This window comes from Zootoca vivipara, chromosome 12, assembly GCF_965207765.1.
Source record: "Zootoca vivipara chromosome 12, rZooViv2.hap1.1, whole genome shotgun sequence".
NCBI classification, from domain to species: domain Eukaryota; kingdom Metazoa; phylum Chordata; class Lepidosauria; order Squamata; family Lacertidae; genus Zootoca; species Zootoca vivipara.
In genome coordinates, this window is record NC_142595.1 from 46,477,178 (window position 1) to 46,489,925 (window position 12,748).

Sequence of the window (12,748 nt, forward strand, 5' to 3'; positions counted from 1 at the left end):
GGGATGAGTGTTCAGACCCCTGGGCTCTCACTTGTGGGGTGCCTCAGGGTTCTGTCCTCTCCCCCATGCTTTTTAACATCTACATGCAGCTGCTGGGAGAGATCATCAGGGGGTTTGGGCTGGGTGTCCATCAGTATGCGGACGGTACCCAGCTCTACCGCTCTTTCAAATCAGAACCAGTGAAGGCAGTGAAGGTCCTGTGTGAGTGCCTGGAGGCGGTTGGAGGATGGATGGTGGCTAACAGATTGAGGTTGAATCCTGACAAGACAGAAGTACTGTTCGTGGGGTACAGGAGGCTGGCAGGTGTGGAGGATTCCCTGGTTCTGAATGGGGTAACTGTGCCCCTGAAGGACCAGGTACGCAGCCTGGGAGTCATTTTGGACTCACAGCTGTCCATGGAGGTGCAGGTAAATTCTGTGTCCAGGGCAGCTGTCTATCAGCTCCATCTGGTACGCAGGCTGAGACCCTACCTGCCTGCAGACTGTCTAGCAAGAGTGGTGCATGCTCTAGTTATCTCCCGCTTGGACTACTGCAATGCGCTCTACGTGGGGCTACCCTTGAAGGTGACTCGGAAACTACAACTAATCCAGAATGTGGCAGCTAGACTGGTGACTGGGAACGGCCGCCAAGACCACATAACACCGGTCTTGAAAGATCTACATTGGCTCCCGGTACGTTTCCGAGCACAATTCAAAGTGTTGGTGCTTACCTTTAAAGCCCTAAATGGCCTCGGTCCAGTATACCTGAAGGAGCGTCTCCACCTCCATCATTCTGCCCGGACACTGAGTTCCAGCATTCTGCCCGGACACTGAGTTCCCGAGTGCCTTCTGGCTTTTCCCTCGTTGCGAGATGCCAAGTTGCAGGGAACTAGGCAGAGGGCCTTCTCGGTGGTGGAGCCTGCCCTGTGGAACGCCCTCCCAACAGATGTCAAAGAGGAAAACAACTACCAGACTTTTAGAAGACATCTGAAGGCAGCCCTGTTCAGGGAGGCTTTTAATGTTTAATAGATTATTGTGTTTTATTTTTCTGTTGGAAGCCGCCCAGAGTGGCTGGGGAAACCCAGCCAGATGGGTGGGGTATAGTATAAATATATTATTATTATTATTATTATTATTATTATTATTATTATATAACTGAAGAACAAAGGAACACATTTGAAAATCAGCCATCGGATAATTTAATAATAAAGTAACAAAAGAGCATAATAGCAAATATAAAAACATACCAAAAAGCAAGGTCTGAGTACTATGAATAGAACAAGATTACATGATTCAATATTACATCTCCCGGCAACAGAAAACAACAAGGAACATAGTAGTTTCAAATGTTCCTAGAAAGACCTCTCTCATGGTGTTCCTCACAGTCCTTCTCCTGCAGAACCTTCCTATTAGACTTTCAAATGCAGGGCCTGGGATATGTGGAAGCAGCCCGCCAGGGAGACCCTCCAGGAAGGGAAAAAGTGAACTCACTTTAAGATCCTAATTGTTACTTTGAAGACATATATGATGTCAGCTGTGAAGGTGGGTGTGTTTTTCCATGAATGCACTGAGAATTGGGATCACAGCTGGGCAAAATAGGGCCTACTGACCTGACTTTCCTCACCTCTGTTTTAATTCCATTAAGCTAAACTTTTCAAAATTGATCTCACAAAAAGAGTATCACTATGGAGGAGGGATGCAAAGTAACCACTTTTATACTAAAACCCTTAATATATAACAATGCAATAAGATAAAGAAAAAAGGGGGGAAATTACATCTTTTTCCTTATCAGTTGTTCCCTGTTGTTCAGCTCAGGCCTCAGAACAATGATGTAACATTTAGGGGCAAAGATGCAACCCAGTAACCCAGCACTGGAGGCTAAGATAGAGAAGATCTCCACCACCACCATGTATTTTCCTTTGGTGCTCAGGTAAGTTGGGACAAAAGACAGCCAAACACTGCAAAACAGCAACATGCTGAAGGTAATGAACTTGGCTTCATTGAAACTGTCTGGTAATTTGCGAGCTGCAAATGCCACAATGAAGCTGGCAATGGCCAGGAAGCCCATGTAGCCCAAGACACAGTAAAACATGGTCACTGAGCCTTCGATACATTGCACAATGATTTCTTCCATTACCGAGTGCATGTCTAGAGCAGGGAATGGGGGAGAGGTCATCAGCCAGCTACTACAAATAATCGCTTGAACGAGGGAACAGGAAAGCACAATGGAGTTGGTCAGTCTTTTTCCCACCCACTTCCTCATACTGGACCCAGGCTTGGTGGCCATGAAAGCTGCAACTACGGTGATGGTTTTGGCCAACACACAGGAAACAGCCACAGAGAAGATGATGCCAAAAGTTGGTTGTCGAAGAAGGCAGGTCACTTTCCCAGGGTGTCCAATGAATAGAAGAGATGAGAGGAAACATAGTAGAAGGGCAATGAGGAGAGTGTAGGTGAGATCCCTGTTGTTGGCTTTGACAATAGGAGTGTCTTTGTGCTGAACAAATGTTCCTAGCACCAAAGTTGTGATCAGGGAAGAACAAAGAGCAAGTGAGGCCAAGCTGAACCCTAAAGGTTCCTCGTAAGAAAGAAATTTGATAGTTTTAGGGATGCATCCGTTTTTCTTCTTGTTTGCATACTGATCATCAGGGCATCCAAAGCAGTCATCCATGTCTGAAAAACAGAAGAACGCCAAACTCCATTTACAATTTGTGTGTGTGTGTTTTGTTCCTGTTAATCTGATACTTCTGAATATTAGAGAACATTTTGTATATCTGAATGACCATTTGATTTTTCTGCCGAATCTGACATAGGTTTGTTTAAACCATTTTAAGTGGCCACGTGGTACTCACTGCAGGCAGGGGGTTGATGGATCCACGAAGGCAGAGGGGTTGGAACTTTAGGTTTCATTTGATGCTTGGGGTTGTCAGTTAACTGGGACAATAATGTATTTAAATATGTGTTCTGTCATTGACCTCCTTTGTAATGTTCGATTTTGAAATCTTTAAGATAATATTTTAGTTTCCTGTTAATTATGTTGTATACTTTGTATTTGACTTTCTTCGGAAATATTTGATTCTGGATTGTTTACTTGATATTTTAAGATTCTGTAAACCACCTTGAGATTTTTCTTAAAAATATAAAACAGTATAGAAATGATACAAATAATAATAATAATTTAACTTCAACAGATATTTGCTAAACTTGTAGAATGAAAACTCACATACCACTCTGGTTTGAAATCTTCCCTTCTGGACATGGAGTACAATCATAGCAGCAAAATTTCTGCCCTTCCTTCCTTTTCTTCTGATAGCCTGCACAACAGTAGTCATTGCACACAGAAATTGGCACCACCTAATAATAATAATAATAATAATAATAATAATAATAAATTTTTTATTTATACCCCACCCTCCCCAGTCAAAACCAGGCTCAGGCCGGCTAACACCAATAAAATTACAATAAGACATAAAAGAAAGTAAAACAATTAATTAAAATATAGATTAAAATACAATATTACAATTTAAAATGCAGCCTCCTTTTAAGTAGTCCATAAATCCAAAAATTAATAAACAGGAAATAATTTCAGAAGGGATAAATATTTGAAAGAATGTTTCAGCTTCTGAAGTTCAAATAAGAAAGGTGATCTCTCAACCCAGAAGCATTGGCACAGGACTGCTGTTTCATTTGTGTTAATAAACTGGAGTGAAAGAGGCAAAATACAAGATACAGATCAAACTAGGGCCATTTCAGAAATCAGAAACCTTATAGTGGAAAGACCATATTTGACAGATATTCCAAACTTATGTCACTCTCCTAACCCTGTCAGAATTTGGTAAGACTTTTTTTTTATTATTAATTCTGCCTTTGAGGCCCCAAACTCAAAGTGAATGAAACAAGTTAATAAGTGATCCATACTCTGCCCCACAAGCTTAAGAGGCCATTGTAAAGGTAAAGGGACCCCTGGCCATTAGTTCTAGTCGTGACCGACTCTGGGGTTGCGGCGCTCATCTTGCGTTATTGGCTGAGGGAGCGGGCATACAGCTTCCAGGTCATGTGGCCAGCATGACAAACCCACTTCTGGCGAACCAGAGCAGCGCACAAAAACACTTGGATGGGCTTTCGAACTGCTAGGTTGGCAGGAGCTGGGACCGAGCAATGGGAGTTCACCCCATCGCAGGGATTCGAACTGCCGACCTTCTGATCAGCAAGCCCTAGACTCTGTTGTTTAACCCACAGCGCCACCTATGTAAGAGGCCATTGTACAAGTCTCTTAAACGAGAATTCAGTGGAGGAGTATATCAGTGTGCTCATCAATTAGAGAATGTGGGGCCCACAAGTAAACCCTAGAGTCATAGGTGCCAACTTCTAGGGACCAAAGTCCCTTCGCTCCCCCCCCCAATAAAATAATTGAGGGTCCTGCCATCTTCCAAAGTTGATGGGCATTGCCATTCAAAAGGTGTGCATGAGCCACGTCTTGCAGTTGATTATTCAGGGTGGGGGGTTACCTGCCCACCCAATATTCCAGACCTGATTAAAATCATTGTGCCACATAATCATGTCCTCATTAATGCTGAATTCTTTTCCATCAGCTGCATCAGAATCAACCCATCCAATCTTCAATCGAAGGAAGGACCTGTTCGGGAATGTGACTATGTTCACGATGTCAAATCCCCCTTCCACTTCTCTTTGATCAGTAAAGGACACGGTTTCCCCAGCTGAGTTGTTAAATGAAATGTCATGAAGAACAGGGTGCAGCTAATAGAAAGAGAAAATGGAGTTGAATGGGAAATAGCATAAATGAGATTTTGAATAAAATGCCATGGTTTACAGAAACATTTCTTCATGAATCTTATTTAGGTATAGTAACGTAGCTTCAGTTAACAAAGAACATGTGCAAAATATCAGTGATTCTGACACAACAGATGGAGACTTTATTATGCACTGGAAGCCCTTTTTATTCTTCTCTAATATTCCTTTCCCTTTATTTTCTTTTTTTCTTGTTCTTTCTCTCTCTTCTTCTTCTTCTTTTTTCTTCCCAAGTCCTGTATTTGGGGCCCTTGCTAAGGTCCCTAGATTAACTACTCATAGGGTAGTATGATCATGGTGGACCCTAGGTGTGGGACAGGGAAGCACTGGCCCCTCAGAGGGAGAGGCTGGGAGGGAAAAGTAGGGATCTCAGGTGAGAGATGGGAATTGCCTCTAAGAGAGAATTCTGTATTCTACCTTTATGTAGTTTTTGAAGTTTTTATATTATAATATGGTGAAGAAAGAAATATTTGGCAGAAATATGTACATAAGATGCACATATTTATCTTTTTCTGTGAATACAATTCACAATACCATTTATGCAGCACTTCTGGATCCTAATCTAATAAAGTCCTATTTTAAAAATTTAAAAAAATCTTAATTTAATAAATCAAGAAAATCAAATAAAGACAGCCTAAATAAATACTATTACTACAGATTGAAAGCAGCATCGGTTTGGACATTATAATTGAACTTGTTATGCCAAAACATGACAAAAATATGAATTTTTGCATAGAGCTGTTAGGCTGGTCTATATGTATATGCTGGTGTAATCAAAGTTACTATGCACCAAATTTTCTCTATCCATTCAGATATTATTAGCTTTTCTAGTCTCAACAGCAGTTATGAGGCTGAACATTATTTATTGATTATTTTCTGGAATACCATCTTATCACAATCATAATATATTATTTTTACCACAGCCATCTGGCAGAGTTGCTCCATCCACCCTTGGAGTCTTCCAACACATATATAAATGTAATCAAACATTAAAAACTTCTCGATACAGGGCTGCCTTCAGATGACATCTGAATAACAATAGTTTTATTGGATAACCAAGCTGTAATGTTTTAAGTTCCAATGGTATATAAAGTCTTCTGTTATATGACATTATCTGTTCATGCAGATAATGGTAATATTTGTTTCTCTTCATTATCAGCACATTACCTGCCAAGGCTCCAGGTCCTGAAGTTTTAATCTTTCACTTTTTCCCATTGCTCTCTGCTTGGATCTAGGTGAGTGAATGGCATGCAAGGCATGAGCCACAGCATAGACTCCATTGTAGATACTGTAGCTGTGACCAGTCATGCTCATTTCAAACAGAGACCTTGGAAGACTCGGCAACCTCTCCTCCCCAGTACACATGCCAAAGACGTCCATTGGTGCACCAAGATTTGGAAATATACAGTCAAATGCTTGCTCCCAGAAGCCTTTTATAAAACCATCTCCCTGGGTCCTGGAAGGATTTACGCTCTGAAGAAATTCCTTGAACGCTGGAAGATTTTGTGAATGGATTGTGAAGGAGAGGGAACCCTGGAAGAGCAGAACATTCCAAACCTTAAGAAGACCCATAGATATGAAATCAGTCTGTGCTGTAAAGATCCATACCTTTTTAAATGATGTGTTTTCTTTATTTGTGGGATCAGGCAGAAATATAATAACTCTCAGTGCTATAATTGCCAGGGATTCTCCATAAACAATAAATGTAGTGACTTTATTATCTCTTATTTGTACATACATATTTAAAGCTATATCGTGCATTGCATCCACATTATCAAGGTGGACTTGTTTTGGGATTTTGTGTGTGAAGGCTGAGCAAATTGCATTTTGAGAAAGCAATGGCTCCAGGGTCTGCAAGAAATGTTCTCCACTGTTATCATTCAGAGCAAGGAGTCCGATCCACGTCCATCCAAAATGCTTAAGCAAGCGGATAATCCCCACAAACTGGTGGGCTTCATTGGGCACCATGCGGTAAAAAGAAGGAACCTGGTTTGCATCACTCTCCACTGCAGGAAATGAACCATATGCAAACTGAAAGAAAATGTGAATATAATCTCAAATAATATGGAAAACATTCCCTCTGCACCATTTGGCTTTTATTCAACAAATTCTAAGCTTTCTCCCCCCCCCCTAATTACACATTTTGATTTGAACTGTGACCAGTCTGTCTCATATCCCTAGAAATAAAACAGAAAAAGCAATCTACAAGGAACATGGGATAAAAATACAGGCTTGTATCAAACTAAATTTTTCATTATTGATCGTGATAGATCCATTAATTTGATGTGTCTGCTATGAGTAAAATTACTGACTAGAATACTTCCCAATAGGTTTGCTCTGTGTAGAGGAAGAAAAAATTCGCATGTGCCCCATCATACCTCTTACCTGTGGAATCTTATAGAGACCTAATGTGTCTGCCATATGGAAGGTGGTATCATGGCCAAGTCCTCCAATGATGGCAATGAGGTTTTTCTGGGTGTCACATTTGTAGTTGGGGACAAATCTATGCATCTTAAAGAGGAGGTCTAGATTCGTACGGTAGGTCATCCTTGCATCATAATAGCTGTCATAGATATGGAAGCCAAGTGTGATATTGGGCAAGATGTTGGGATTCTCATTGACTTCTTTGACAGCAAATACCAATGCAAGGACGTGCTGATAAAATTTTGGCACCATACTACAAATAAAGCAAATTAGTTACAAATATGAATATACTACAATATTGGACATCTTCTGTTTCAAACTGAAATGAAATATTGCATTTGTAATTGACACATCTAAGCTGATAGAATCCATACCGTCCAATGATCAGGGCATTACTGTTTTGCATGATACTTTCACACACCTGCTGTTCTTCCATTGCTTGACATTTCCATCTTAGTTGATCAAGAAAAAAATAAAACATCTGTTTCTCCTTAAGTAGGCAACAACTTCATTTAACTGAAAGTTGCAATGTTATACAGACTTACATGAAAGTCCCATTGAATTCAGATAGCTTTTTTTCTCAGTATACATCTGCGGTTGGGGCAGGCAGGTTGGGGCACATTAGAACCACAGGTTTGAGGTGTGCAGGCTGTTGTAGCTAAGGACAGTCAATGATCTTGCAGAAAGGGGAGTGAGTTGGCCCTGATTTACCTTCACACTGGAAGACACAACTGATGGCAAAATTAGTCTATTTCTTTAGATTTTCCAGCCCAATTTCAGCCTCTCTTTCTGAGCTAATGCCCCATGCTGACAATCTCAGGTTTCCCTGTGCTAACTAACCTGAACTGTCACAATCCCTGTCTGTCCTAACACAATTCAACCAATATCCATATCCCTCCACACAGGATAACTTTCACCATGATGTAACAATTTACCTAAGAAATCAATTCAAGTCATCACACACTTGAATATGTGGTAGTAAAATAAAATACACCTTCAAAAGCCAAGGAAGCTTTGGGGATATTGAAGAATGGTGTATGATTTTATCTTTGAATTTATCTGCAATGTGACCTTATCTATTTGTTTACATTTTCTCCCTTCTCTTCCCCACTCCTGACAATAAATATACTGCAAAGCAATTGTAAATACACAATTTTCATTCATATAAATCATGACAGTGCCTAGGTTTTAAAGAAAGAAAGAAAGAAAGAAAGAAAGAAAGAAAGAAAGAAAGAAGTTTGGGTTTTTTTATTCCCGTATTCAGGCAAATTATGGCCCCCATTGCAGCTTGAAAATGTCAGTGATAAAGAATCCCTCTTTAGGATTCCTGTCTGAAAAACATGAGACAAAGGGAAAGGCAATCCAAAGGAGGGATGGAAAAGTCTTACTATGAAACATCAAACAGGTTCTTTGATGGGTGTTCCTTATACAAAATTTCATAGAAATTGTAAAAGCTCTGAGAAAGAACTCCCCCAACGATGAATTCACCTGGCTGGTACCACTCGTGTGGAACAGGAAAAGGATTATTCCTGCGGCAGTGGATAGAATTAGAGGTAATAGAAGCAGGAGTTATTAGAAATAGCAACACCAATAGCAGCAACATCATGGCAGCCTAGCTTATGATATACATTTAATGGAAAGGTTGCAAATATATTCCTTGAGAAGTAACAGAAATTATATTGTAATAAATTCAACTCATAGACCCTTCTCTGTCTCTCACCCCTACACCAGCTTTCTGTAACATATGAGCTTATTTTATAAACGCTTTTTGGCTTGCTTGTTGATTTTTTCCCTTCTTCCCTTCAGGAAGCCATCTGGGGATTTGTCCTGGTGAAGAAATTGCAGTGATTTGAGTAATTGCAGAATAGGAATATTATTTACTTATTAAGAGTTTAGAGTCTGAGTAGCTTAAATAATAAAAAAGTGGCAGAAGGGTTTTTCCTTGGTGTGCTAAGAACAACAGGAAACTCTGAGTGAAGACAATGTCATCAGGATATAAAGTAGCAGTTCTACATTTTGAGATTAAGACCACTTCTCAGCTCCAGTTGTCTTCAAGAAAATGGGACTCAGCTCTTCTCAGTAAGATCAAGCTATAGTTTAAAAATGAATAGCACAATTCATTTGCAAGAACCAAGAGGAGCTATTGCTATTTTGGAGGGTGGGCTTTCATTTTCAGCCTGACTAATGAATTCTGTTCTGGGTAACCTTCCATAAACTTTATGCCCTTGGTGAGTGGAACCCAAAATGAAAGAGCAATTTTAACGGGGTTTCATGTCTACTGTCCGACACATTCACATTGCTCTGTTCCCTATTCAGAGCATCACGAGACATTGCGTGTAGAGGTCCCCCAAGACACCCCAAATAAATCACACTTCACACAGAAATTTAAGTTTAAGGTTTTTGGCATAATTTTGGCCACAACTTTATTTAAATACAAAAATGTGAGTGGTTGCTTAGGCATTGGTTCCGACTATCTGACATCTGCCTGCCTGCGGAAGTCAGGGTGAGGAAAGCAATTTGGGGAGAGAATGGAGATGGGGGTCAGAAACTCTACTCTCCCCAACTGCTCCCAGGGGCTCTTGCGTGGCCCTAGCCCCTTGTAGGGGGTACGGACAAAAGCATGGCGAGCCCCTGGATTCCTTTAACAGAATTCAGGGCCGTCTGTAGGCCCAGGTCCGGTGGCGCGGGCGCCAGGGCGCCTGGCCACCAGGGGTGCCGCTGCGCCCGCCAGATAGCTGGTCGTCAGAGAAGCACTTCAGCTGTGCGCGCACCCTCCTCCAGTCCTACGCAGTGGCAGGAAAGGGCTGGAGAAGCGCTCCGACGACCAATTGCGGTGCTGAGAGGAGGGGCGCCCACATACCAGAGAGGGGCGGAGCGAGGCTGATCGCTGCACGCCCGGTTCGCTGCCGATCACCGCCTCCTGCCTCCGAGCCTCGTCTGCTGCTGCGCCCTTCTGCGCCCGCTCTCCTGCTGCCGCTGCTGCCCCCACTGCCTGAGAGGCTGCTGGGCGCCAACCGCACCCAGGCAAAGAGCTGCCCGCATGGCTGCGACAACTAGGTGCTGCTGGACCACTTCGGGGTGCTGGTGCAGGCGCTGTTGGTGCTCGGCTGGAGCGTACCGCTAATTTATTAATGAATGGAGGTTGTGAGGCGCAGCTGGCCAATCACAGAGCCGTGCTAGCCACACACACTGGAACCTGCTCCCTTTCAGCAGCTCATTAGGCCAGGTGGGGGGGGAGAGTCAGAGGAAGGGCATCCTGCAAAGGCTTCAGCCTCCCCTTTGCTGACTCCTCAGACCCCGAAGGGGCGGCTCGCAAGAGGCGCCCTGCTCTGCCCACCTCAGCATCAGAGACGGGGTGCGGGAGGTGTCTTGCGCCATCCCGAGCAGGCTTGTTCTGGTGTTCTTAACCAAAAGCAGAGCAAAAAATAATAATAATAATCCTTCCATTAGCACCTTAGAGACCAACTAAGTTTGTCATAGGTATGAGCTTCCGTGTGCATGCACACTTCTTCAGATACCCAGAGCAGGTAGAATTGAGGAGGAGTTGCATTTCTGAAATAAGGATTTCGCCCCATCAACACCCTTTCCGGGTTCGCATTTCAGGCAGAAAGGTAAACCATATTATATATACTGAGGTTGGATAGAACTGGGCATAGGGAAGACTTTAGATAATTATCCACCCCAGTGGAACAACAGCTTGTCAGAAATTTAACCTGGCAAACTGCTGCAGCATTCACTCTCGCCGCCCTCCAGCCTGCCCACCGTGACGGAAACATGGGGGGGGGGCACCGGAGGGATTTTTGCACTACGGCGCTGGATACCCTTAAAACGGCCCTTGACAGAATTCCCTGTGCAGCAGCAGCATTGTAGGGGCAGGCACAGCCAACCACTTCCCCTACAGCAATCCATTGGATGGGCCGGCACAGCCAATCCTGGCCCCTCCACCAACCAGCAGCATTGGAGGGACCGGCACAGCCAATCCTGATCCCTCCACTAACCAATTTATTAACCAATGCCTAACCACAACCTTACAAATTGTGACAATCTGCTACGCAGTAGGCGAAAGCGAAGTAGCACCAGCCAATCAGCCAAATGGGAAAATTCCTACCAGGCCCTGCCCCAAAAGCAGACAACCCCATGACAGGCATAGCAAGGTGAAGGCAAAGCCTAATTCAAGGGAGGGGGGCGGGTGATCCATTGCCTCAGCGAAAGAGAAAGCCTGACGCTGAATCATAGAATCATAGAGTTGGAAGAGACCACAAGGGCCATCCAGTCCAACCCCCTGCCGATCAGGAAACACCATCAAAGCATTCTTGACATATGCCTGTCAAGCCTCTGCTTAAAGACCTCCAAAGAAGGAGACTCCACCACACTCCTTGGTAGCAAATTCCACTGCCGAACAGCTCTTACTGTCAGGAAGTTCTTCCTAATGTTTAGGTGGAATCTTCTTTCTTGAAGTTTGAATCCATTGCTTCGTGTCCGCTTCTCTGGAGCAGCAAAAAAACAACCTTTCTCCCTCCTCTATATGACATCCTTTCATATATTTGAACATGGCTATCATATCACCCCGAACCTTCTCTTCTCCAGGCTAAACATACCCAGCTTCCTAAGCCTGACCAGAGCAGAATACAGTGGTACTATTACTTCCCTTGATCTAGAATGCTATACTCCTATTGATGTAGCCCAGAATTGCATTGGCTTTTTAGCTGCTGCATCACACTGCTGACTCATGTCAAGTTTGTGGTCTACCAAGACTCCTAGATCCCTTTTCACATGTACTGCTCTCAAGCCAGGTGTCATCCATCCTGTATTTGTGCCTTTCATTTTTTATTTTTTATTTGCCCAAGTGTAGTACTTTACATTTCTCCTTGTTAAAAATTCATCTTGTTTGCTTTGGCCCAGTTGTCTAATCTGTTAAGGTCATTTTGAAGTGTGATCCTATCCTCTGGGGTATTAGCCACCCCTCCCAATTTGGTGTCATCTGCAAACTTGCTCAGGATGCCCTCAAGCCCATCATCCAAGTCATTGCTGAGAGTACCGAATAAATAGACTCTGGGCTGTCCATCAAACTTGCAACATATAAATCTACCCAACAACCCGGCAACCCCAAACACAAGCGTGGCCATCTAAATGATCCCACAGAGGGGTATCCTGCTAGGCCCCAACCACAACACGTGCTCTCCATGAAGGAAAACCCACTTTATCAGAATTCAAGGTCATATTCTGGGTAAGCAAAAACCCTGAAAATATGAAGCAGAGCATATGAGGCATATCTAGTTGTTGGGGTTATTATTGATAATGATGATGATGATGAGGTTCCGGTTTCCGCCGGCAGGAATGGCGGACCTGTTTTCCATCCCTCTGACCTTCGTAAGGAATTTGGCGGTTGCTAGGGGAGTAAATGGCAACCCCCTACCCTCTCCGGGGGTTACGGAGAGGGGCCGCTGGCCCGCGATGCCCCCAGACCCACTCCGACTGTTTATGGAGTGGGGGGAGCTTGGGCTGAAAAGCACTTACGAGGGCCAGGACTCCCGGAC

General features: G+C 43.3%; 1 protein-coding gene across 1 annotated transcript; it reads right to left on the bottom strand.

Moving 5' to 3' along the window:
- Positions 1-1,749: 1,749 nt before the first annotated feature.
- LOC118078091 (vomeronasal type-2 receptor 26-like) lies at positions 1,750-7,463 on the bottom strand. Its single transcript, XM_088655500.1, has 5 exons — positions 7,173-7,463; positions 5,955-6,818; positions 4,509-4,736; positions 3,206-3,332; positions 1,750-2,651 (listed from the first exon to the last, which is right to left on the bottom strand). Exons 1-5 carry the CDS (start codon positions 7,461-7,463, stop codon positions 1,750-1,752), a joined length of 2,412 nt encoding a protein of 803 aa, XP_088511626.1.
- Positions 7,464-12,748: the final 5,285 nt, after the last annotated feature.

Coding starts and splice junctions, on each gene's coding strand:
- LOC118078091 (XM_088655500.1), bottom strand. CDS start 7,463: ATGGTGCCAAAATTTTATCAGCACGTCCTTGCATTGGTATTTGCTGTC. Junction 6,819..7,172: donor GTCTCTATAAGATTCCACAG/GTAAGAGGTATG, acceptor ATTTTCTTTCAG/TTTGCATATGGTTCATTTCC. Junction 4,737..5,954: donor AGGACCTGGAGCCTTGGCAG/GTAATGTGCTGA, acceptor TCTTTCTATTAG/CTGCACCCTGTTCTTCATGA.